This window comes from Misgurnus anguillicaudatus, chromosome 12 (genome assembly GCF_027580225.2).
Source record: "Misgurnus anguillicaudatus chromosome 12, ASM2758022v2, whole genome shotgun sequence".
In the NCBI taxonomy this organism is placed as follows: domain Eukaryota; kingdom Metazoa; phylum Chordata; class Actinopteri; order Cypriniformes; family Cobitidae; genus Misgurnus; species Misgurnus anguillicaudatus.
In genome coordinates this window covers 39,898,103-39,923,528 of record NC_073348.2, presented here as the reverse complement: position 1 = coordinate 39,923,528, position 25,426 = coordinate 39,898,103, and the positions used below count along the sequence as shown (strand labels likewise).

The following is a 25,426-nucleotide window of genomic DNA, read 5'->3' as shown; positions in this document are numbered from 1 at the left end:
AACCAGACCCCGAGATCGGCTGTATGGGTTCCAAAATGGTAAAAATCAAATGTTTAACTCTAGGGGAGCAGGAAAATGAAAATATTTTTTTAAAAAAAGTGGAATCTCCCTTCAACAGGCATTTGTTGATCACAGGGCTTATTTCTTGTGAAAGCCTATGGAAAAATCTCATCGACTTTTTGCTGAGGGAACTGATTCAGCTAACTCCGCATTGGCCTACAAAAATACATCATCCCTGCAGATCTGCTATAGTTGCTATAGTTTTCCGACTGATGCAAATACATCGTTGGGGGAGTGCATAATGCAATATATGTCTGGGTGTTACTATGAGGCAATAGACAGGAAGGGTAATATTGGAAAGAAGAACTAACAAGCTGCTTCACAGACATGCATGCATGAGTTGCAGGAAGGCAAGGTTTACTGTCGCTGTGTGTCACGTCGGCCGTCTTTCTGTTTATTTAGGTGAATTACGACTTGAACACACAGAAACTCTTTTAAGGGCAAACTAAAGGAGGTCCCCCCATCTGGGCTTTTATGATAAGAGACACAGTGCAGAGAAATGTCACACACACAGTTATATTTAGACTCTGTTAGGTCGGCAAATTCACGATAGGGTAGTTAATAGTAGTTTAATGCATTTCCTGACGCACATGGGTTTATCAGATCATCTTGAAAGTGTAGCATCATCCTTTAACTTATTTAGGGATTAAGATTGATCTTTGTGTTTGTAACTATGTCAACAATATGTGTCGTGACCTTTCCAGAATGACATTTGTGTTTCAGTAGCCATAGTTCACATCTCACATCTGTTTGTTTGTGTGTGTGTGTATTAGGGTGAATAATCGGCTAATGTAATCTAACCTTTAAAAGCATGACCCTCAGAGTCAAAAAGGTTGATTTGAACTTTAAATTGCACAATATATCAAAATTATCAAGAGGTTGCAGACGTGGATATCACAATAGTTTGCAACTCCTTCATTTTAATTCTCACGAAGGTCATCGTGTTTAGTCAAAGGTTTAGCAAAGAGAAAATTAGTGCTTGTGTGTGCGATCAACGATCTGAAAGAATGTGAAATGTTTTTATGTAATGTTATGTAATTCTAATAATATGACATTTTCATATTTCATTAATTATATTGCATGCAATTTATCATAGGATTTTTAAAAGATTAATTGCGATTTATTGCATACGAAATAAATGTTTGTTTTTGCATATAATATATGTGTGTGCACTGTGTGTAATTATTTTGTATATATAAATAAACACACATGCATGCATGCATATGCATTTAAGAAAAGTGTGCGTGTGTATGTGTATTTTTATTTATTTAAATTATTTCAAATATATCAAAATATAAATAAATAAATGAGTGCTGGGCAAAGATTAATTGCGATTAATCGCATATAAAATAAAAGTGATTTTTTTGCATTATATTGGTGTGTGCACTGTGTGTAATTATTTTGTATATATAAATAAACGCATATGCATGCGTATGCATTTAAGAAAAGTGTGTGCGTGCGTCCGTGTGTGTATATTTATTTATTTAAATAATTTAAAAATATATCAAATATATCAAAATATAAATAAATAAATGAGTGCTGGGCAAAGATTAATCGCGATTAATCGCATACAAAATAAAAGTGATTTTTTTCATAATATTTGTGTGTGCACTGTGTGTAATTTTTTGCATGTATAAATAAACACACATGTATGCATATGCATTTAAGAAAAGTGTGTGTGTGTGTATTGTTATTTATTTAAAATATATCAAATAAATCAAAATATAAATAAATAAATTAGTGCTTGGCGAAGATTAATTGCGATTAATCGCATACAAATTAAATTTGTTTTTTGCATAATATGTGTATAATTATTATGTATAATTTAACTACACACACATACATATATTCATTTCAGAAATGTTTTATTTATATATAATTAAAAAAATTATATTATATAGAATATACAAAAATATAAATAAATATATGTATATGTATATGTATATGTGTGAATGTTTCTTAAATACGTGTGTGTGTGTGTGTGTGTGTGTGTGTGTGTGTGTGTGTGTGTGTGTGTGTGTGTGTGTGTGTGTGTGTGTGTACATTATAATTACAAACAGCAAACACTCATATATAATGCAAAAAATCACTTTAATTTTGTTTGCGCTTAATCACGATTAATCTTTGCCCAGCACTAAATAAATATACACAATAGACACACACATATATTATGCAATCACAAAGGTTTTTTTCACGCGATTAATTGCAATTAATCTTTTGACAGCCTTTAATTTATCACTTAATTTAGCAAGTTAATTCTCACCGCGCATACCGCAAACAACAGCACATAGTCAATATATCACATATGGTCAATATCATGCAGGCCTATATGAACAGGATTGTAACGCTGCAAAAAAAAAAATTCACTTGAACTTAATCTCATGAAGAGTTTTGCATGTGTTTCTTACCAGGGTCAGTTTGGTGTTCAGGAGGAAGATTTATTAAAGAGTTTGACGTGCACCATGTCAATGACGAGAGGAGAAGCCATTCAACGTCTACACAACCAGCAGCAGGCTGAAGGTACACAAACACCATCGACATGTTTTATATGCAGGTGTTTTAGACACCCGCTGCTGTGTAATTGAAACTAACCATATCATCGTTTCAGACGCTAGGGATTCGATTGCCAAAGTGGCCTACGGTCGAGTGTTCGGCTGGATCGTCAGTAAAATCAACAAACAGCTCGCTCATAAAGTAGACGATGATGTTGAGCTCAGTGAAATCGGTAAATATATTTCTTTACAAACACCCCTCCTCCCAAATCTCAGTGTTTTCTCAGAAGACCATTAAATGTTGTTTTATCAGATCAGTGATGAAATCACTTTTTTCCTTTATTCCTTTAAATCCTGCATTGCATATGATGTTTATGTTAGATAATGTTTGGTTTTTCTTTGTGCAGGAATCCTGGACATCTTTGGTTTTGAGAACTTTGCTGTGAATCGATTCGAGCAGCTCTGCATTAATCTCGCCAATGAGCAACTTCAGTATTTCTTCAACCATGTACGATCTTCACAGTGTTTCATACAATGATGTTATGAGCTTTATAAACTGCTGCTTCTTTCAACTTGCTGTTTCGTTTCCCTGTAGCACATATTTCTGATGGAACAAGATGAATATAAACAGGAAGGCATCACATGGGAAACTATAGCCTTCAAGGACAACAAACCCATACTGGTACCAAACATTTCTGTCCACGTTTTCACTCTGAGATTATCTTGTACTCTCTCCAACGTTTTTCCCCATTTTTCCTTCTGTTTAACCTTAACAAATACACCGAGCTGAGAGTAGAAGACTAAATTCAGACTCCTTTACGTTTCTGCTAAGATGGAGTTTTATGACATCTTTTATGACACTTTCAAGTTGAAATTTGAACTCTCCTCAGAAATCTGCTTTTATGTTCATTTTTATCACATGAAACATTTTCACAAGAAATTTCTGTGCCTTTCCGCTTTGTAAATATGACCTCTGCTCTGTAATTATGAGGATTTTAAGCAGATGTCTGTTATTAAAGAGTTAAATATAAGTCACAGTCTACTCCACAACTCCCAGTGCTTTTTTGTGCAGTAACAGAAGAGACGTCCAGTAGAACATAACGTAAAACATAATGTATAAAAAAGTATAACATAATAAAATAACGTAAAACCTAAAATAATGAATAATACGGCATAACTTAAGACATAGCGTTACATAACATACATACATAAAATACATGTTTAAGTTGCTTTCATTTTAAAACCCCTTGTCATAACATATATCAGTACCATTGTTTTGTCTCAAATTGCACATTAGTATTGTTTTTTGTAAGGTTTGTTTGTAAAAACTATATACTAGTAAATAACTAACGCCTAGTACTGGATTAATCTAAACATTGTCCGGGAAACCGCCCCATAATGTTTAGCGTATAACACAGCATAATGTAAAACCCAACGTTACATACCATAAAACACAATATAAAACATAAACGTATAGCATAACAAATATCATATAACATAACATATAATGTATAACACAAAATAACTTAACACACAATGTTACAAAACATAATGTTTAACGTAAAATATAACAAAACATGCAACATAAAACATAATGTATAACGTAACAAATAATGTAAAACATACATAACGTATAATACAGCATAATGTAAAACCTACCGTTACATAACATAATGTTTAACATAAAATATAACACAACATAAAACATAAACATTACATAACATATAACATATAGTGTATAACATGACTTAACATAAGACAAATTGTTACATAACATAATGTTTAACGTAACACAACATAAACGTATAACATAACAAATAACATATAATATGTGTAACATGACATAACGCAAGACATAACGTTACATAACGTAATGTTGAACATAAAATATAACACAACATAAAACATAATGTATAACATAAAAAATAACGTATAACATAACAAAATACATATAATGTGTAACACGACATAACGCAAGACATAACGTTACATAACATAACGTTTAAAGTAAAATATAACATATAACACAACATAAAACATAATGTATAACATAACATATAACGTATAACATTACGTGTTACATAACATAATGTTTAACGTAAAATATAACACAACATAAAACATAATGTATTACATAAAAAATAACGTGTAACATAACTAAATACATATAATGTGTAACAAGACATAACGTTACATAACATAACAAATAACGTATAACATAACGTAAAACATAATGTATAACATAACATATAACGTATAACAATACGTGTTACATAACATAATGTTTAAAGTAAAATATAACATATAACACAACATAAAACATAATATATAACATAACAAATAACTTATAACATTACGTGTTACATAACATAATGTTTAACGTAAAATATAACGCAACATAAAACATAATGTATAACACAACAAATAATGTATAACATAACGTAAAACATAATGTATAACATAACATATAACGTATAACATTACGTGTTACATAACATAATGTTTAATGTAAAATATAACACATAACACAACATAAAACATAATGTATAACATAACATTACGTGTAACATAAGAAATAATGTAGTACATTACATACAAAAAGGTAAGATCCAGTCCTTAAAGGATTAGTCAATTTTCTTAAAAGAAAAATCCAGATAATTTACTCACCACCATGTCATCCAAAATGTTGATGTCTGTCTTTGTTCAGTCGAGAAGAAATTATGTTTTATTTAGGAAAACGTTCCAGGATTTATTTCTCATTTTAATTGACTTTAATGGACCCCAATACTTAAAGGATTAGTCCATTTTCTTAAAAGAAAAATCCAGATAATTTACTCACCACCATGTCATCCAAAATGTTGATGTCTTTATTCAGTCGAGAAGAAATTATGTTTTTTGAGGAAAACATTCCAGGATTTTTCTCATTTTAATGGACTTTAATAGAACCCAACATTTAATACTTAACTCAACACTTAACATTTTTTTTCAACAGAGTTTCAAAGGACTATAAACGATCCCAAACGAGGCATAAGGGTCTTATCTAGCGAAACGATTGTCATTTTTGACAAGAAAAATAAAATGATCCACTTTTGAAGCACAACTTCTCGTCTAGATCCGGTCGTGATGTGCCAGCGTGACCCCAAGCAATACGTCATGACGTCAAGAGGTCACAGAGGACGAACGCGAAACTCCGCCCCAGTGTTTACAAGTGTGTTGAAAGAGGACCGTTCCGACGTTGTTGTATGTCAACTGATACTAATTAATGTTTTCGTGTCAGTTTATTGTTTAAAATGGTCCGCAAATGTGCGTTTTTTATATGTAACACGTGACCTCCATACGTCACTACGCATTTACGTTAGGTCGCGCTGGACCGGATCTAGACGAAAAGTTGTGGTTTAAAAGTACATATTTGTTATTTTTATTGTCAAAAATGACAATCGTTTTGCTAGATAAGACCCTTATGCCTCGTTTGAGATTGTTTATAGACCTTTGGGGCTCTGTTGAGGAAAACTGTTGAGTGTTGGGTATTGAATGTTGGGCTCTATTAAAGTCCATTAAAATGAGAAAAATCCTGCAATGTTTTCCTCAAAAGGCATAGTTTCTTCTCGACTGAACAAAGAAAGATATCAAAATTTTTAGTGACATGGTGGTGAGTAAATTATCTGGATTTTTCTTTTAAGAAAATGGAATATTCCTTTAATTCTGATGTTTTATTTACAATGAAACCCAATGATTCTGTGGATTGTCTTAGCAATGTAAACATATGTGAAACATTCAGTTTTTTCTGTGGAAGGAACAATTTTTACTGATTTTACGTCATGAAAGTTGCATTGATACTCTTTTTGTTTTAATATTTGCATTGTGTGATACTCAAGACAAGTGCTGTATCGTGAATAAGTCTCGATGGAAGGGTTAGCATCGAATCCGCCCTTTAGTCGAGACTTATTCACTATATTGCTTACATATAACATAGATAAGTCTTATGTATTACATATAACATAACTTTACAGCTCAGTGTGTGAACTCACTCTGGTTTGTTTCTGTCTTCAGGACTTATTTCTCACTAAACCCATTGGGATCATGTCACTGCTGGATGAACAGAGCGCCTTTCCACAGGTACATGAACAACACTGACCAGCAAATGTTGCCAAAAATATAACCGTGTGTGAGACACAAACTAATCTTCTTCCAGGGGGACCTGGCAACCCCCCAAAAACCTAAATCCTCTATAGGCCACATAAAAATTTCAGAACATATAGTTTTATCAGAAGACAAGAGTATGATTGGAAGTGTATGATTTGATGTATGTTTGATGTATGTTTGTCTATAATTTACAGCCCGTCATGTTGTGTGCTTTAAATATATATTTTTTTAAAGATTGATGCCTCAAAAAATAAACTAAATTGAATAAAACAGAACCATGTTTTGACACTTGACATTAGAGACACATCTTGTGAGCTGTTAACCTCAACATTGCAATTCATACAGATGATGTTTTGTGTTAAACAAAGGAGCATGCATTGCAGGTCATGTGTCATTTTGTCACCCGCAGGCCACAGACAAAGACTTTGTTGACAAGCTAAACAGCAAATTTAAAACGGCTCCAAACTTTGAGGTTGTGAGAAGCCACACCCCTCTCTTTACTATTGTTCACTATGCTGGGAAGGTAAGATTATACCTTATATCATCATCATCACCACCTGTGTTTTTGATTAGCCTATAATGTTTGTGATATTCCTAACATTTATAATAATGTTGATATATCAAATTAACATGATTATATTTGACATTATGATATTTTCTGTATTATATATTATTATGCATGATCTATAATATTATATACTATATATTATATATATTATATAGTTTTTGTGCTGTGTTCAGGTGCAATACAACGCCGGTGGTTTTCTGGAGAAGAACAGAGACACGATTCCAGCAAACATCCGTGAGCTTTTCATCAACAGCGTGACTCCTCTGCTCAGCGTTCTCTTCGCAGGTTCATCAAAACTTCAATCTGAACTTTGACCGTCACAAATGTGTGATTTAAATGCAGACGTATCTCTGATTAAACCACAGTGTCAAGTGAAATCATTTAAATACTGTATGGGTTGCATAGTTTCTGTCAGTTTAAACATACTGTAAAAGCCTGTCAGATAATAAGATTTATATTTACACAACACTTGTGTTTGTCATTTACGTGTTTCAGCCACAATTTCTCGAACAGGGACTCTGATGCCACGCAAAGCAAAGGTATAATCTTTAAATGCATGTTATCCTAATTTAAAAATGATTACAAACAGATGTATTGTCGTGAAAAAGTCAAAATGCATCAAAATCTTAATAGTTTTATGATTTTTTTCTCATTTTGTAAATATTTACAGCTACAGTTGAATGATTTGTTTCATCTGTACATTCAGCACAGTTATAATCATAATCTACACGCACCTAAAGGATTATTAGGAACACCTGTTTAATTTCTCATTAATGCAATGGTGTGGGGGATGTTTTCTTGGCACACTTTAGGCCCCTTAGTGCCAATTGGGCATCATTTAAATGCCACGGCCTACCTGAGCATTGTTTCTGACCATGTCCATCCCTTTATGGCCACCATGTACTCTGATGGCAGGATAATGCACCATGTCACAAAGCTCGAATCATTTCAAATTGGTTTCTTGAACATGACAATGAGTTCACTGTACTAAAATGGCCCCCACAGTCACCAGATCTCAACCTAATAGAGCATCTTTGGGATGTGGTGGAACGGGAGCTTCGTGTCCTGGATGTGCATACCACAAATCTCCATCAACTGCAAGATGCTATCCTATTAATATGGGCCAACATTTCTAAAGAAAGCTTTCAGCATCTTGTTGAATCAATGCCACGTAGAATTAAGGCGAAAGGGGGTCAAACACATTATTAGTATGGTGTTCCTAATAATCCTTTAGGTGAGTGTATAAGTGTTTCATCGTGTGATCTACTTTAACATCTGTTTTAATTTCAGTTAGTTTCAGATGACAACTTTAACTCCACCAGGAAACAGTCTGTTGGTGCACAGTTCAAGGTAAAAGATGCTTAGAAAACAAACCTTACATATTTGTACATATCAAATATCTCAGAAATGCAATGTATGGTTAAATGTGCCTTTAACATTCATTATAAAAAAAGGCAACCCCATGCAGAAAGATTTTTTTTAACATTTAGCTAATGTAAATTCTGCACATCATGCGGCACGATTTGCACAAATGAGCATTTCAGGGCATTTGACACATGTCACGTTGAACTTTGCTAAATATTCGCCTGCATTAACCAATCAGGAGCTTGCTCTAGTAGTGACGTGATTACGATGTAGCAAGCTGAGTAACAACAATGGAGGAAAAAGTCATTGTCGCTATATGTGGACACTAGGAGCTGTACAACACATCTATCTTCTTACTTTTAAAAAGGATCTTGCTTGGAAGAAAGTGAGTGAGTGGGTCGGACAATCTGGTTAGTTGTAAAAATGCTTTTTACTTAATTTGAGCTATATATATTAGAACTTTAAGCTAGCTAAAGCCTGTGAATTGAGCGTATTCACATCTGAATTTCACACAGGAATGAAGTGAGTTCAAGCGTCTAAATACACACGAATAGCCTGATTTATTCACTTCATTCGTGTCTGATGTGAACGCACAGTAATTTGACCATACCATTGATAAAATAACTGTTTAAACATAAACCGTTTGTGTTGAAATCACTTTCAGCACCAATAGCATTGCATTATGCACAAACCTCACCCATTGTGACAATCATCAATTATCATTTATTAAAAAAACAACTCTATATATAACATATAACTAACAGAGACAACAACAGCAGAAATAAAGCAAGCAAAGATTAAAACTGTAACCCTTAAACACCTATGTGAACATGCTACAATGCATGATGGGAACTCTCATAACACGTGCTTAGTGTAAAATTGTTTGTCCAGTGAACCAAAACATTTTTGGTGGCAACACGTTTCGGCTTTTATTTAGTATACAGCAGTGTAGTCAAGACCACCTAAATCACAAGACCAAGACCATCAAAAATGAATGTAATTACACCTTTTAATATTGTGCGTCTTTGTATTAATTTGGTTGACAGATTTCTTTTTGGACAACCATTCATCTCAAAATAACAAATAAAATATTTTTTAAAATAATGCTCCTACAGGAGAATGTATTATGTAGCTAAGGAGATGCATTGCATTTTGTCGCAATACACATGCGTCAAAGTTTGTGTACATGTACGAGTCAAACTATAATTTGCAAGGCTTTGCACAAATGTGAGTGTATGTTTTATCTCTTAATCCATTTATATGTATATAATTATATATATGTATATCTCCCAAGGGTTTTTCCCTCCTAGGACTTTTTTTACTTCCCCGGCTAAAAAGTCCGGGGTTTTTTTTCTCCTAGGGGGTTTTTCAACCCGGGGAGGCAGCCTTCTTGGGCTTAACTTCTATACGTTACGTTAGTAATACATTCGCTTTAATGTTGATTTATAGCCGCAGCAAATTTAGCTGCTTGTGCTATCATGTATTATGTTGTGCTATCTGTCGATTTTCTGTGATTTTCACTGCTGCTATTAATGTAAAGCTGCTTTGATACAATTCCCAAATTGTGAAAAGCGCTATATAAATTGAATTGAATTAAATGTTTGTGTACACGTAAAAAGACAAGATAGGGACAAGGCGAAGACCATCAAAAAAATGGTCTTGAGACCGGTCTTGAGTACTACAACACTAGTATACGGAAAATAATTGACTTCTCTTTGTTGGGAATCTGATGTTTTTACAGAGTTGTTATTTGAACCCGATTTGAGTTTTGTTTGGTTTTGTGCAGCATTCTCTGGCTGTCCTGATGGAGAAGATGTTTGTGGCCAATCCACACTTTGTACGATGCATCAAACCCAACAGAAGCAAACAGCCTGATGATCTGGACAGTAATCTGGTGATGGATCAGGTACGTCTGGAGATCTCATCAGGATTATGTCTACTGTATTCCAGCCTTGTTTGTGACCTCAGATATTTTCCACAGTGGAGTTGAATGTTGTGGGATCTGTGCTTAAAGACCTGGAAGCGTTTCACTGCTGTTATAATAATGCTGACAGACTGCAAATCTCTGTAATAGTGCAGCTACTGAGAGTATTAAACACGTGACACTGAACTATGAGGATAAAAAGTTGAGCTAAACTTATGAAGGTCTAAGTTAGACACAAACTTATTACAGGAAAAGTCTGCAGACATGTTGACATCATATGTGACTTGTGATGTATAATGACAGTCTCAGTGAGTTTATATGAATGTATATACAGCCTTATACAACACTGACACCTGCTGGACATTTGTAGTAACACAGTTTTTTGCATCTTCCTCATTTCTTTAGTCCATTATATTTACAGTCATCTCTATTTCTCCTCAGCTGAGGTATAACGGTCTGTTGGAAACGATCCGCATCCGGCGAGATGGATTCTCGTGGCGTCCGACCTTCAGGGAGTTTGCTGAAAGGTGTGTGATGTCAGGATTGTATGATGTCATCATTCATTCATTCATTCATTCATTCATTCATTCATTCATTCATTCATTTACATCTGATGTTGTGTAGAATAACTAACATCTCTATCCTACAGGTACAAAATTCTGCTGGTGAAACCTGATCTCCCATTGGACAAAGAAAGGTCAGTGGAAAAAAGTATTCACTAAGAATTGCGTACGTTTTTGGATTCATACGCACACTTGAACTTCTCACGAAAACTTTCCACCTAATTCACAACACGTGTGTGTACGCCCATGAATTTGTTCTTATACTCGTTCTTATGTTAGTGAATTAGGAGTTTTCTACATGAGTGGCCGCGTGCACGAGGTTGGTAATTTGCATAAAACACGCCCAATCTAGCTCCATATAAGGGCTTTCCGCAGTGCTGATTCACAGAAAATTTTAAAGCAGTTTGTCACCGAAGCAAAAGAGCTTGAAAAGAAATCCATGATTATATTTATTATCTGTAAAGTTCAGTTTTACTTTGCATTTTTTATTTGGGAGGTTTTGATGTCGCTGGAGGAAGACGGTGCTGTCCCCGACCGGAGTAACATTAAAGAAGTATTGGATGCGTTAACAAATATGACATTTAATTAATCAAGTAATTGACGTTTGGGCTTCTCATTACATTTACATGACATTTACATCAGGCATACATTAAAGGTGCAGTGTGAAAATTTTAGTGGCATCTAGTGGTGAGGTTGCGAACTGCAACCAACAGCTAAGTCCACTGCTCATCTATCGCTTTTGAAACGCATAGAAAAGCTACGGTAGCCACCACCGGACAAACATGTCATCGTTGGAGACAACTTAGTAAAAAAGTTTGTCCATTAAGGGCTTCTGTAGAAACATGGCTGCACAAAATGGCGGCTTCGATGTAAGGGGACCCCCCTGTGTATGTAGTTAAAAAGGTCTCATTCTGAGGTAATCAACACATAACGATTCATTATGAAAGGTCTTATTACACCCCTGATAATATAGTTTTGTATATTATTTTACATTTCTGTCAAGAGATCCTTCTAAAAATTACACACTGCACCTTTAAGCAGACGCTGTCATATAGAGATTAAAAAAGTGAGGAAGGAAAGCGTGACGATTTGTAATTATGCATTTTCTTCATATGTGTAGAAAAATAAGTAGGCTATAATAATGTATATAATATTATAGATCATGTATAATAATATATATAATACAGAAAATATCATAATGTCAAATATAATCATGTTAATTTGATATATCAACATTATTATAAAATGTATAATTAAAGCCTAATATTAGATTATAGTGTACGTGATTATTGCGTATGAGTGGTTTTAGGTTTTCTTAAAATTTGCGTACATTTAGAAGACATTTTGATACAAAAATGTTTGTTGAATCTCGATTTGTTCGTGAAAACATCCGTACGCACATCTCGCACACAAATTCGTGCATACGCATGCTTCGTAAATGAGACCCAATGTTCATGTAGCTCGATTGGCAATGCAAAGGTCATGGGTTTGTTCCTCGGGAAAGACACACATGGACAAAAATATAATGCATAGATATATAAATAAATATTAGATAATATAATAATAAATAATATAATATAATAAATAATAGATTAAATTTACTGTAGGTTGCTTTGAATAAAAGCATGTGGCAAATGTGTACATGTAATGCAAATAGGGCTGTAAAATGATTAATCGAGACTTATCGTTTGCAGAATAAAAGTTTTTGTTTACATCATATATGTGTGTGTACTGTGTAAAATAATTATGTATAAATACAAAAACATGCATGTATATATTTAAGAAGTATTTACATGTCTATATACACTTTTATATTTATATTGAATTTATTTTATTTATTTATATATATAAATTGTTTTTTTTTCTTAAAATTATACATGGCGCGTGTGTTTAAATATACATAATTATTATAAACAATAAAGACACATATATGATGTAAACAAAAACTTTATTCTGCAAACGATAAGTCTCGATTAATTGTTTTGACACCCTAAATGCAAAGGTCATAAATAAAGAAAGAAATCTACGGAAATGATTTATGCTTTTATAAGAGCTTGTAGAAACATGACTGATTGCTTCTTTATAGTTATTAAATTGTCCATTTATGAGGTCAAGTGTTGTTTGAAATGTGTGTTTATTTCTTTTAGTTGTATAGCCATCCTGAACAGCACTGGGTTGTCTGGCTGGAAATGCGGGTAAGTTTAAAACAACATTTTATTTGCCATGAATGTTTCTCCCACTTCCACTTGAGATCTTTGAACCATTTCGTGCCCAATCTTAAAATCTGATACCGGCTTTGTTAATATGGTATCAGGCAAGTCTCAGCCTCTCTCTTTGATTGCTCTTTCAGATTAAGCCGGTTGTTTTTTAAGTTCTGGCATCAGGAGGAGTTGGCGCGTCTGCTGGACAGAATGGGCCAGGCAGCTGTTGTCATTCAGAAGAGTGAGTAACAATAAAATCAATTTGCTTGAATGATATCAGTCGTATGGAAGAGCTCCAATCAAAGGCTTGCGTGAGTGCACAAAGCCCTCGACATTCAGGTGTTTTTATTGCATTGCCCAAAGCATCTGTCAGAAATCAATTATAGCACAGAAACCATCAGTACAAGTAAAGACGTGATTCAGTAGCTGTCTAAGATGTTTTTACCATGGTATATTACTGTAAGAATGGCATCAAATAGAGTTTACTATGTCTGGTGTGTATATATGATCTCATTATGCATTTATGCTAATATTAAACTATATTTGTTTCTTTTGTATGTTGGGTTTGGTTCAGAAATTTTGTTGATATGTCTCATTTTTATTAAAGCTCTATGCCTCAGATTTAATGCCAACTTTGCCAAATTATGTGACTTGTTCATACAACCCAACCAAATGCATTAAATCTGATTATAGATCTTCTGTGTGGTCAGGTCCTGCATCGCCTCTTTATTTTTTGGTTAACATATTTACTCACTGTAGCACTGAATACATATGTTATCCTGTTCAGATTACCGTGCGAGGATCTGCAGGAAGAGATATTTGGTTCTGATAGCGGAGATACGACGACAGCGACAGGCCCAGCGGGAGAAAGAGGAGCGAGAGGAGCAAGAAAGGAGACGCAAGCTGATGGAGGAACAGGAGGAGGAGAGGAGACGACTGGAGGTGGAGCAGGAGAACATGCGTAAGAAATAATCTTCATGGCTACTAATGTTATTTTATTATTAAGTCTTAACCGCAAATCTGCTTCAGCATAAGAAACATTTATACGGAGCCCCAAAGGGGACATGGAGCAAAAATTAAATAAAGTTTTGTTTCAGGTGCGCACATGCAACTATCGCGTACGCACATGCAACTATCGCACGTGCGCACGCTATAGTTGCACATGTGCACATGATTGTTGCACATGTGCACATGATTGTTGCACGCGATAGTCGCAAGTGCGCACGCGATAGTCGCAAGTGCGCACGCGATAGTCGCAAGTGCGCACGCGATAGTCGCAAGTGCGCACGCGATAGTCGCAAGTGCGCACGCGATAGTCGCTAGTGCGCACGCGATAGTCGCAAGTGCGCACGCGATAGTCGCAAGTGCGCACGCGATAGTCGCAAGTGCGCACGCGATAGTCGCAAGTGCGCATGTGCAACTACCTCATTTAGTTTTACATGTGCGCGAAAGTTTCACGTGAGCATGCACAACTAAACTTAAAAAAATTCTAAAGGTTTCGCGTGAGCACATGAAACTAAACTTTTGATATTTTTACTCCAATGTTACCTTAGGGGCTCGGTACTTTTATACATGCAATAAGTTCAAATACAAATTAAGGTGAGACACAGATTTGTTCCCAGGGGATATGCATGCTTATGAAATGTTATGCATCTGCCAAATGTGTAAATGCTTCATGTTTTCAGGCCCAGCGTCTCCACCGGTACCTCTGCCGAGAAAGATGAAGCCCCAGCCGAGGCCGCGGTCGGTCCTGAACGGCATCACTAAACCTCCACACCTGATACCTGTGCCACGGCCTCGCAGCAAACTGGTTGAGGTGTGATCTTTAAACCTACACCTAAACAAGCAGTGAGATTATCTCCTTCATGTGCACATCAGTTATACAGTCCTGTTTGTATTCGAGCTTAGTCAGGTTAAACACTGTCATTTAAAATCAACATGAACTCATGTGTTATTGTGCATGATTTTTCTTTGCATATCATTTCGAAGAAAATGTTTAAGACAAATTCAAGCCTGTTTTACACAGTATTTTTCTGTCTGGATAGGCGACTCCGTTTGATAATGAATTAAATGAGAACGTTCATCTGGACGCCTCTCTGGTGCTTCAGCCGATAGACGAAAAGCGTATTAAAGAAAAACACTTGAAAAAGACCAACACCATCCGCTGGTTTAAAGAGACGCAAGTCCGTAAGCTGGCCAGAGACGGATCCTTTCCTTGCTGGTTTCATGGAATGATCTCACGAAGGTTTGTCGGATCAAAATATCCAATTGAAATAAGTCCATATGATTGTTTATATTGTGCTAATGTATACCTTTGGTTTCTTAGACAAGCAGAAGATCTTTTGACGGATAAACCTCTCGGCTGCTTCTTGGTGCGTGTTGGTCAAAGTCGGGAGGGATTTACACTGACATACAGGTAAATATAATGCTGAATTCCCCAAAACAAAAAATATTGTGTCACGAAATCAGTTCAATTCAATAAACACTATTTTTCTGTGTCTAATATGTACAAAATTAGCTATACGCTTATTATGAAAACTTGGTTACATGCTAATCAAAAACTGATGATGCAAGAAAAGCATAATGATTTTGGGTTTCTTCAGTCACACTATTTAGATAAACTCATTGAAACGTTCGAGATCATGCATTTTTTGAAGGTCTCTGTCTCAAAAGCATTATTTTGTCATGGACTCTTATCTTATGTATTTGTTAACATCATTAATGTGATTTCCAGACTTACAGCTCAGCACAACAACAAAAACAAAGAAATCAAATTAGAAATATCAACAAAATTATTGCAATCTTATCTTACATTTTGCATTTGCATTCAAGTCCTCGTATGAGATGTGATAACGGATGATATAATTAGGCAATATTACAAGAGAAAGAAAGACGTTTTAATCATGTGATACTGATTTTATACAAAAGTTTCATAAACACAATGTTAATATTGTTGGAAAGTTAATGAAGACTAGGAGCCTAATTTCTGAAACAAGCACACGGCAGAAAACTGCGTACGGTTGTTTCTACGCTGCAAAAAATTACTTTCTTACACTACACACTGCGAAAAAATTATTTTCAAGAAAATATTTTCTTAGTTTTTTTGTCTTGTTTTCAGTAAAAATATCTAAAATATTCTTAAATTAAGATGCTTTTTCTTGATGAGCAAAGAAAATAAATCGAGTTTTTAGACCGAAAATATCAAATTTAAGTGACAACCAAAAAATCTGCCAATGGGGTAAGCTAATTTTTCTTGAATTTAGTGTTTAAGAAAAATGTTCAAGATTTTTTTTTGCTTACCCCAGTGGCAGATTTGTTTGCTTTTTTTATGCACAAAATCACTTAAATTTTATATTTTTGGTGTAAAAACTATTTTTTTTTAGTTGTTTTGCTCATACAGAAAAAGCATATTAATTTAAGAATATTTTAGATATTTTTACTAAAAAACAAGACAAAAAAATTCTTGAAAATCACTTTTTTACTTAGTATTTGTCTTGTTTTTTTTTTTTTTTTTTGTAGAAATTTCTAAAAATTCTTAAATCAAGATGTATTTTCAAAATGACTGCAAAATGACCTAAATTACTTTTTTACTAAAAAAACCCCCATAAAATTTAATTGAATTTGTGCTTGAGACAAGTCAGGCAAATCTGTGGGTGGGGTGAGAAAATAAATCTTGATCTTTTTTCTTAAACACTTAATTCAAGAAAACATTTTCTCACCCCATTGTCAGATTGTTTTGCTCGTTTTGGGCACAAATGAGCTTAAATTTGATGTTTTTTGTCTAAATCCTAAATCCTTATTTTCTTAGGTCATTTTGTTCATCGTGACAGTTTATCTTGATTTAAGATCATTTTTGAGATATTTGTACTGAAAACAAGACAAAAATACTAAGTAAGAAAGTGTATGCGGTGTCTACGATCAATTCTCACGTCAAGTTTCACCTCATGTGTACGCAAGGTTTTACATAAAGAGTTCTTTCAAACTTGTTTATTTCAATACAACAATAAGCTCTCACAGTCTTAATGTTTAACACTTTAACGCAGTTAGTTACCCCACAGATGAGGTGAAGAGAAGAGAGGAGGAGTTTGAGGATTGTAAGCAGGCTCTGTATAAAACATTGTTCATTTCTGTTTCGTTTGACTTCTCCTAGACTCTTTTAAATGCCCTTGCTTCCCACAGTAGTGACATCTGCTGTCCTTCCCAGGACATTTATTCTTTTGTCTACTGTCTTACTAAAATTGTTCAGTGTTGCTGTTAATTTTGTTCTGACTTCAAGGTTTTTTCCCCAAGTAGCTAACCTGCTTAAATTCCTTCGCAGAGTTACGTTAGACCATGTGAGATGTAGGAAAGGCAATGCATTTCTGTATTCTGTTAAAAGGCCATTAAACCATGCTCGGAGTCCCAGTTATCATCTAGAAAGAGCCGATCTTAGACTTCTGGGGGCCCTAAGCAACTTTGTGAGGGGGCTCATATGAAGCCATTCATTGTTTCTGCTTAAATGTAGCTGTAAACAAAATAGTAGTTTAGTAGTAAATTTACCATAAAAAAACATTACTGGTGTGCATCTTGAAAGAAAGCAATGGCAACCACTGTTGTATTAATGTGTGCTTTAGAAATAAAGTGAATATTGAACAATGGCACTAAGGTGAAAATCTAGTTTTTATTGTTATTTATATGTCAACGTGGTGTTTTTAATATGCTTTAAAGGATTACTCCACTTTCATAAAAAATTCAGATAATTTTCTCATCCCCATGTCATACAAGATGTTTGTCTTTTTTTTATTCAGTCGAGAAGAAATTAAGTTTCTAAGGAAAACATTCCAGTTTCAGTGCAGGACTCAAAACAATGCCAACCGAGACATAAGGGTCTTATCTAGAGAAACCAACATCATTTTTGCAAATAAAATAAATAAATAAAATATGTACTTTTAAACCACAACTTTTTGTCTTGCACTAGTCTTTGTGATGTGCCAGGGCGAACTTACGTATTGTGTAATCACGTTGAAAGGTCACACATTTTGAAACGCACACTTGCAGACCATTTTAACCAATAAACTGACACAAAGACATTAATTAGTATCATTCCTCATACAACTACGACTGAATGCTCCTCTTTCTCCACATTTGTAAACACTGGAGCGGAAGTTTCACATACATCATGTGTGACCATTTCACATCATGACACATTATTTAAAGGTGCAGTGTGTCATTTCTAAAAGGATCTCTTGACAGAAATGCAAAATAATATTCAAAACAATATTATCAGGGGTTTATAAAGACCTTTCATAATGAACCATTATGTTTTTATTACCTTAGAATGAAACATTTTTATCTACATACACCGAGGGTCCCCTTACATGGAAGTCACCATTTTGGGCCACCATTTTTCTACAGAAGCTCTTAATGGACAACTTTTTTTACTAAGTTGTCTCTAACGATGACATGTTTGGTCGGTGGCGGCTATCATAGCTTCTCTATGTGTTTCAAAAGTGAGGGGTGAGCAGTGGACTGAGCCATTGGTTGCAATTTGCAACCTCACCACTAGATGCCGCTAAAATTTACACACTGCACCTTTAAGGTCGCGCTGGCGCATCACACGGCTAGTGCAAGACGAGAAGTTGTGGTATAAAAGTACACATTTTAATTTTTTGGGTGAAAATGATGATCGTTTTGCTAGATAAGACACCCTCATGCCTCGGTTGGGATCCTTTAGAGCTCAAAAGTTTTTTTTTTACGTTTTTTCCTCAAAAACTTAATTTCTTTTCGACTAAACAAATAAACACATAAACATCTTGAATGACATGGGGGTGAGGGAATTATCAGGATTTTTTTATTAATGTGGGGTTTCCTTAAAGACAAACCATGTGCAGTTGTATCATTCATCACCATTGTTGAGTATTTTCTCCATAAAATTGTAGCCTAATTCCCAGGGTTTGAAATCATCTTGGTTTTTCTAAGTCACAAACATGTAACCAATCACATCATCACAGTTGAACGAGTGGATCAGTAGTTCGAGTCATAGACATTTTGTATGGATGATCTATAGACTCGATCTATAGAAACGATTGCAGCACAGATGCTTCAGCTCTACTTCTGTGAATGCTTTTACCTGTTAACATCAGCGCTAAAAAAATGAGTGCTGCAAACCCGCAGTTCACGTATGCATTGTGTGAAACCAGACTTAGCAGTTATGTGTGTAATAATATATATATATATTTGGTCCAAGATTGTGCGAAAGAATGGTCTGGGAACTAATTTGCATATTCATATCCATGGTCCAAGCTGTGCAATTCAGGCTAATTTGCATATTCATAGGTCCATGCATACTAAAGGAGGCAAGGATGTAGAGTTACTTTTAAATTAAAGCATGAAGAAATGACTGTCAAAGGAATAACTTTTACATATGCTATTACGATGCTCATAGATGAGTTTAAAGTGCTAAAATAAAATGATCGACTACAGGGGGACTTTAAAATATGTCAATGTTACTGTGCGTTCACACCAGACGCGGAAAAGGTGCATAAAACAAGCAAAAAAAATCTGCCAATGTGGTAAGCAAATGTATCTTGAATTTTTTTTTTATTTAGTGTTTTAAGAAAAATGTTCAAGATTTGCGCATCAAAAAAAAGCATCTTAATTTAAGATTTTTTTATATTTTTACTGAAAACACAACAAAAACACTAAGAATTTTTTTCTTAAATCATTTTTTGCAGTGAAAAAATTACTTTCTTACTTGGTATTTTTTGTCTTGTTTTTACAAAAAATATCAAAAAATTCTTAAATTATGATGCATTTTCTTGATGAGCAAAATTACCTAAAAATAATAAGTCTAGTTTTTAGACAAAAAATATAAACTTTAAGTAAATTAGTGCTTAAAACAAGCAAAAAAAATCTGCCAATGGAATAAGAAAAAATTTCTTGACATAACTTGACTTTTTTCATAAAAACTTAATTCAATAAATTTTTTCTTATTCCACTGGCAGATTTATTAGCTTGTTTTAATCACTAATTCGCTTAAAGTTTTATGGGGGGTTTTTTGTTTAAAAACTAGACTTATGTATTTTCTTAGGTCATTTTGCTCATCAAGAAAATGCATCTTAATTTAAGAATTTTTAGATATTTTTACTGAAAACAAGACAAAAATACTAAGAAATATATGTCAATGTTACTGTGCGTTCACACCAGACGCGGAAAAGGCGGGAAGCGCGAGTGATTTACATGTTAAGTCAAAGCAAAGACATAAATAGGCATCTTGCGGCGCGGATGGCATGTTCTGCTCGAATTGAGCGTTGCCGCGGGAAACGCACAAGTTGAAAAATCTAAATCACATTAACCAATCAGGAGCTAGCTCTAGTAGTGTCGTGATTACAGAAAGTGAGCGGAGTCGCAGAAGCCCCTCCCATAACGCGTATTTCCGTGTGAATTCCTTGAATTACTCGAATCTCACACGCGGTTTTCTCACACGAATGAAGCGAGTAAACTCAAAATGTTCAAGTGTCCCTCTGCGACGTGCGTCTGATGTGAATGCACAGTTAGGACGGCTCAAACAAGCATTTTAGTCTTGGCCTAGACTTAAACCCTGTCTGGGAAACCGCTCCTATAAGTTTAGGGTTATGCGGATCTTGAAGAGTGATGGTTTGGTCTTGGTTTTGTCTTGGTCTCAACACACTCTGGTCTTGGTTTAATCTGGACTCTTGATGTTTGTTTGATTGTAACAGGGGTGGCGATCGCTGTCGTCATTATATGGTAGAAGTGCAGACTAATGGGAAGTATGTGATCCTTGGGGAGGACCGGGCTCACTCTTCTCTCACAGATCTGGTCCATTATCACGCTCAGGTGGGCATTAAACCCTTCATGGAGCTGCTTACAGTACCCTGTGGTCAGGTGAGTCTGTTTATTATCTATTTAATCTATGAATTATCCATTCAGATTGTCACATGATGTAAAACAATTTACACCTGCAGTTGTAACTCTTTTATGTTTGTTTGTTTGTTTATCAGGTGAGTGAACATGAGCCAGATTATGAAGAGCTCAGAGGCTTTTCATCGGCTCATGCAGAGGACAGCAGTGATGCTGAGGACTTGGGTTCAACGAAAATCCACTTTCAGATGCAGAAACTCTTCATTCCCCCTCAACAAAACTCAAACCTCGAACCACGCAAACCCCCTGTGATGAAACGCATCTCCGACAGACGCCGACGGATCGATATAGGAGAGATGGATCATAAGGATACAGATGATCATGAAACACGACCGTTCCCACGACTCTACCCATCTATCAGACTGGCCATGAGAGAAATCCAGCAGACCCAACAGGTACAGATGTCATTTCTGTTTGCTCTTAATAAAGTTTTTTTTATTTGAGTTATAACATGGATAGTTCGACTTATTGATGGATAGATGTGGTTTATACACTGCAAAAAATTATTTTCAAGAAAATTTTTTTAGTATTTTTGTCTTGTTTTCAGTAAAAATATCTAAAATATTCTTAAATTAAGATGTTTTTTCTTGATAAGCACAACGACCCAAGAAAATAAGTCTAGTTTTTGGACCAAAAATATCAAATTTAAATGATTTTGTGCATAAAACAAGCAAAAATCTGCCAATGGGGTAAGCAAATTTATCTAGAATTTTTTTTAATTTAGTGTTTTAAGAAAAATTTTCAAGATTTGCGCATCAAGAAAAAGCATCTTAATTTAAGATTTTTTTAAATATTTTTACTGAAAACACAACAAAAATACTAAGAATTTTTTTCTTAAATCATTTTTTGCAGTGAAAAAATGACTTTCTTGCTTGGTATTTTTTGTCTTGTTTTTACAAAAAAATTCAAAAAATTCTTAAATTATGATGCATTTTCTTGATGAGCAAAATTACCTAAAAATAATAAGTCTAGTTTTTAGACAAAAAATATAAACTTTAAGTAAATTAGTGCTTAAAACAAGCAAAAAAATCTGCCAATGGAATAAGAAAAGTTTTCTTGAAATAACTTTACTTTTTTCATAAAAACTTAATTCAATAAATGTTTTCTTATTCCACTGGCAGATTTATTAGCTTGTTTTAAGCACAAATTCGCTTAAACTTTTATGTTTTTTTGTCTAAAAACATCTTAATGCATCTTAATTTAAGAATTTTTAGATATTTTTACTGAAAACAAGACAAAAATACTAAGAAATATTTTTCTTGAAAATCATTTTTTTGCAGTGTAGTATTTTTTTGTCTTGTTTTTACAAAAAATGACAAAAACATTCTTAAATTATGATGTATTTTCTTGATGAGCAAAATGACCTAGGAAAATAAGTCTAGTCTTTAGACAAAAAATATAAACTTTAAGTAAATTAGTGCCTAAAACATGCAAAAAAATCTGCCAATGTAATAAAAAAAAAATTCTTGAAATAAGTGCTGCTTTTTTCATAAAAACTTAATTCAAGAATTTTTTTCTTAGTCCATTGGCAGATTTTTTTGCTTGTTTTAAGCACAAATTCGCTTAAACTTTTGCTCATCAAGAAACTACATCTTAATTTAGGAATTTTTAGATGTTTTTACTGAAAACAAGACAAAACTACTAAGAAAGAAAGTCATTTTTTGCAGTTTACTTAGTACTTTTGCCAGTAAAAATATCAAAAAATTCTTAGGTCATTTTGCTTATCAAGAAAAGCATCTTGATTTAAGAAAATAAGTCTCTAGTTTTTAGACAAAAACATAACATTTTAGTGTGTTTGTGCTTAAAACAAGCAAAAGAAATAAGGGTTTTTCTGCCAATGGGGTAAGAAAAAATTCTAATTCAAGAGTAAGAAAGTCATTTTTTGCAGTGACTAGACAAGACTAGACCAGTAAGCAAACACATCTAAATTATCTTAGCAATGCCATAGCAATCAAACAAACAAGAAAAAACACAGAATGTCTTCATAACCACCCACATGCATTACACCTTTGACTGAATTTTAGAAAGGTTGTATAAAATTCCTCTTTTAGATGTGCTTTGAGGATTATGCTATGCCACCTTTTTATCATTTGGGTGTATTGCTTGTCCAAACAGAAGCTCATGTTGAAACATTATGAAATCAACGCTAAATCAAAGTCAATTGTGTTTTATGGGCTTTGACATCCTGTCGTTTCATGTTGTTTGCACAGCAGAGCCAAGAACACATTCATGTCGTCTCCGGGAAACCTTTGGCTTCTTGGAAAAGGACAGGTGAGTGTTTGGACTATTTGATTTAAACCAATTATATTGATGACTAATCTTAAATAAATACACTGAAACAAAAATGCAGCATGAAGTTTAAACAACTTGGTTTTGCAAGTTAATCCCAACGTATTATTTTAAGTTTTGACATGTGATAAATTGTCATAACTTTACAGTGTAGGCACATTCATATATGAAGAATTTCGATGCAAAACCTGCTTAGTGCATTTGAAATGTTTTCTGTTTGTAAACAAGTATGTTTTACTCTTACGGTACATTCACACAGGCCGAAAGTGTTAACGCTTCTCATTTACTTTGAATGGGAGACGTCATGCGTTGCCGAACTGAATTGTGGATCCGTCAACATCGCGTCACTGCCGTTGCTCTCGGCAGAAGTAGACCATTTCTCAACTTTTTAAGCGTCAACACATGCGTCAGATCGCCTTATGCAAATAACCTAGTGCTAGCCAGCCAATTAGGTTAATGTAAGACCGGGGCATGTGTTGCGGCCACTGTTGGCTTCTGTCCCGTGTGAATGTATCGTTATGTTTTAGCTTCAGTAATTTCACTTTAATAACAATGAAAAGTTTGTTAGTCAGTAATTAAAATCCCTTATTTTCACAAATATCACTTTAGTTATTTAATTGGTATTTAACAAACTTCACTGCAAAACCCTCTAAATGCATGCAAAAAAAATCTACACTTCTATAAAAGTCTCCAGTCACTCTTCACTGTCCTTTCTGAATAAAAGTAAAAGGCTAAAAAAAGATTATATTCAATAAACCTCTTTTAAAGTCCCTTTAAACAAATCGAGATCGACTTCCGTATTATGACGTGTTGCCGAGTGAATTGGAATAAAAACACGAGGGAAATAGCGGGCATGGCTTGTGTTTTCACAATAAATTGATTGGATATAGAGAAGTAGATGTTTTATTCATAAATAGTACTTGCAGCAGACTGACACTTGGAGGGGGCGGGGTTAACAGATGCTCCGCCCAGGCAGTCTAGCTGACATCATCAGGGAATGATCTCTACAAGAGAATAGAAGTACATTTTTAGATTATGCTTAAAGTTTATGGGGGCGTATGCAAGAAGAGAAACACGGATGAATTGTTTATAATGAAAACTGCAATATTCCGTTAAAAAATTGGAATTGTCAGTTTTGATTTCATGGGGACTTTAACCAGGTAAAACTCTTGCACCTTGATGTATGCCCCTTCATTAATCCAGTTCTTCTTCCATGCACTTAAAGGACTTGATGAATGGATTTTGCCAACAAAGCGTTGTTTTTGAATGACCGGGATTGTGCGGATTTGAAGTGAAAGTATTTGATGAACAGATAATACGTGCTGAGAGCATTCTGTAATATATTGTTGAAAGATGTGACATTTAAAATGTTGATCAGATGTTTTCAAAACTTTATTTTAATGAAATCATGTGTTTTTATGTGTTTCAGATGCATAACACTTTAGATGAAACTCCAGATGCTGCTATTCATTTTATTTGATTTGTTTTATCCTCTTTATTTTATTACAAATTGTAACTAGAAGTTTGATCATTCGTTGTAATTTTAGTATTTATTTTATAAATTATCTTGATGTTTTATGTTAATAAATAAATGGTTGTTTTCATATACCACATGTCTCACTTTAATATCAAATGCCTTATTAAAAGCAATAAAGTAGCTCATCTTTGACCTCAGGGATGCAGAATTTTAAACATACATCACTTCAAATTAAATTACTTTCATGTTCATTTCTGAGCCCGAAATATATCAAACCTGTCACTTTAAAGGAGGAGCTTTAAATCGCACACACATATAAAGTGGGCAGATCACAGCCTGCTACCAAAACATTATCACGGGATTCAAAGGTTTGAAGGCTTGATACAAACACTTCCAATGGATCTGTTAATGTTCGGGATTTTTC

At 34.3% G+C, this 25,426-nt stretch overlaps 1 protein-coding gene across 2 annotated transcripts in view; it reads left to right on the top strand.

Moving 5' to 3' along the window:
- LOC129446416 (myosin-IIIb) overlaps positions 1 to 25,133 on the top strand; it is a 40,817-nt gene extending 15,684 nt beyond the window's left edge. Inside the window, exons 9-30 of one of the 2 annotated variants that reach the window (XM_055207414.2) lie at positions 2,472 to 2,580; positions 2,669 to 2,785; positions 2,960 to 3,060; positions 3,148 to 3,234; positions 6,603 to 6,668; positions 7,105 to 7,218; positions 7,437 to 7,548; positions 7,759 to 7,802; positions 8,554 to 8,613; positions 10,415 to 10,534; positions 10,994 to 11,079; positions 11,202 to 11,249; positions 13,263 to 13,310; positions 13,466 to 13,557; positions 14,104 to 14,277; positions 15,002 to 15,132; positions 15,362 to 15,561; positions 15,643 to 15,732; positions 21,035 to 21,200; positions 21,317 to 21,631; positions 23,450 to 23,507; positions 24,955 to 25,133. In XM_055207414.2, the coding sequence (XP_055063389.2) occupies positions 2,472 to 2,580; positions 2,669 to 2,785; positions 2,960 to 3,060; positions 3,148 to 3,234; positions 6,603 to 6,668; positions 7,105 to 7,218; positions 7,437 to 7,548; positions 7,759 to 7,802; positions 8,554 to 8,613; positions 10,415 to 10,534; positions 10,994 to 11,079; positions 11,202 to 11,249; positions 13,263 to 13,310; positions 13,466 to 13,557; positions 14,104 to 14,277; positions 15,002 to 15,132; positions 15,362 to 15,561; positions 15,643 to 15,732; positions 21,035 to 21,200; positions 21,317 to 21,631; positions 23,450 to 23,507; positions 24,955 to 24,962 (2,346 nt within the window). In that variant the 3' untranslated portion in view covers positions 24,963 to 25,133. Of the gene's footprint in view, positions 1 to 2,471; positions 2,581 to 2,668; positions 2,786 to 2,959; positions 3,061 to 3,147; positions 3,235 to 6,602; positions 6,669 to 7,104; positions 7,219 to 7,436; positions 7,549 to 7,758; positions 7,803 to 8,553; positions 8,614 to 10,414; positions 10,535 to 10,993; positions 11,080 to 11,201; positions 11,250 to 13,262; positions 13,311 to 13,465; positions 13,558 to 14,103; positions 14,278 to 15,001; positions 15,133 to 15,361; positions 15,562 to 15,642; positions 15,733 to 21,034; positions 21,201 to 21,316; positions 21,632 to 23,446; positions 23,508 to 24,954 lie in introns of both variants that reach the window. The other variant, XM_055207413.2, reaches the window with a different exon arrangement.
- The last annotated feature ends 293 nt before the right edge of the window (positions 25,134 to 25,426 follow it).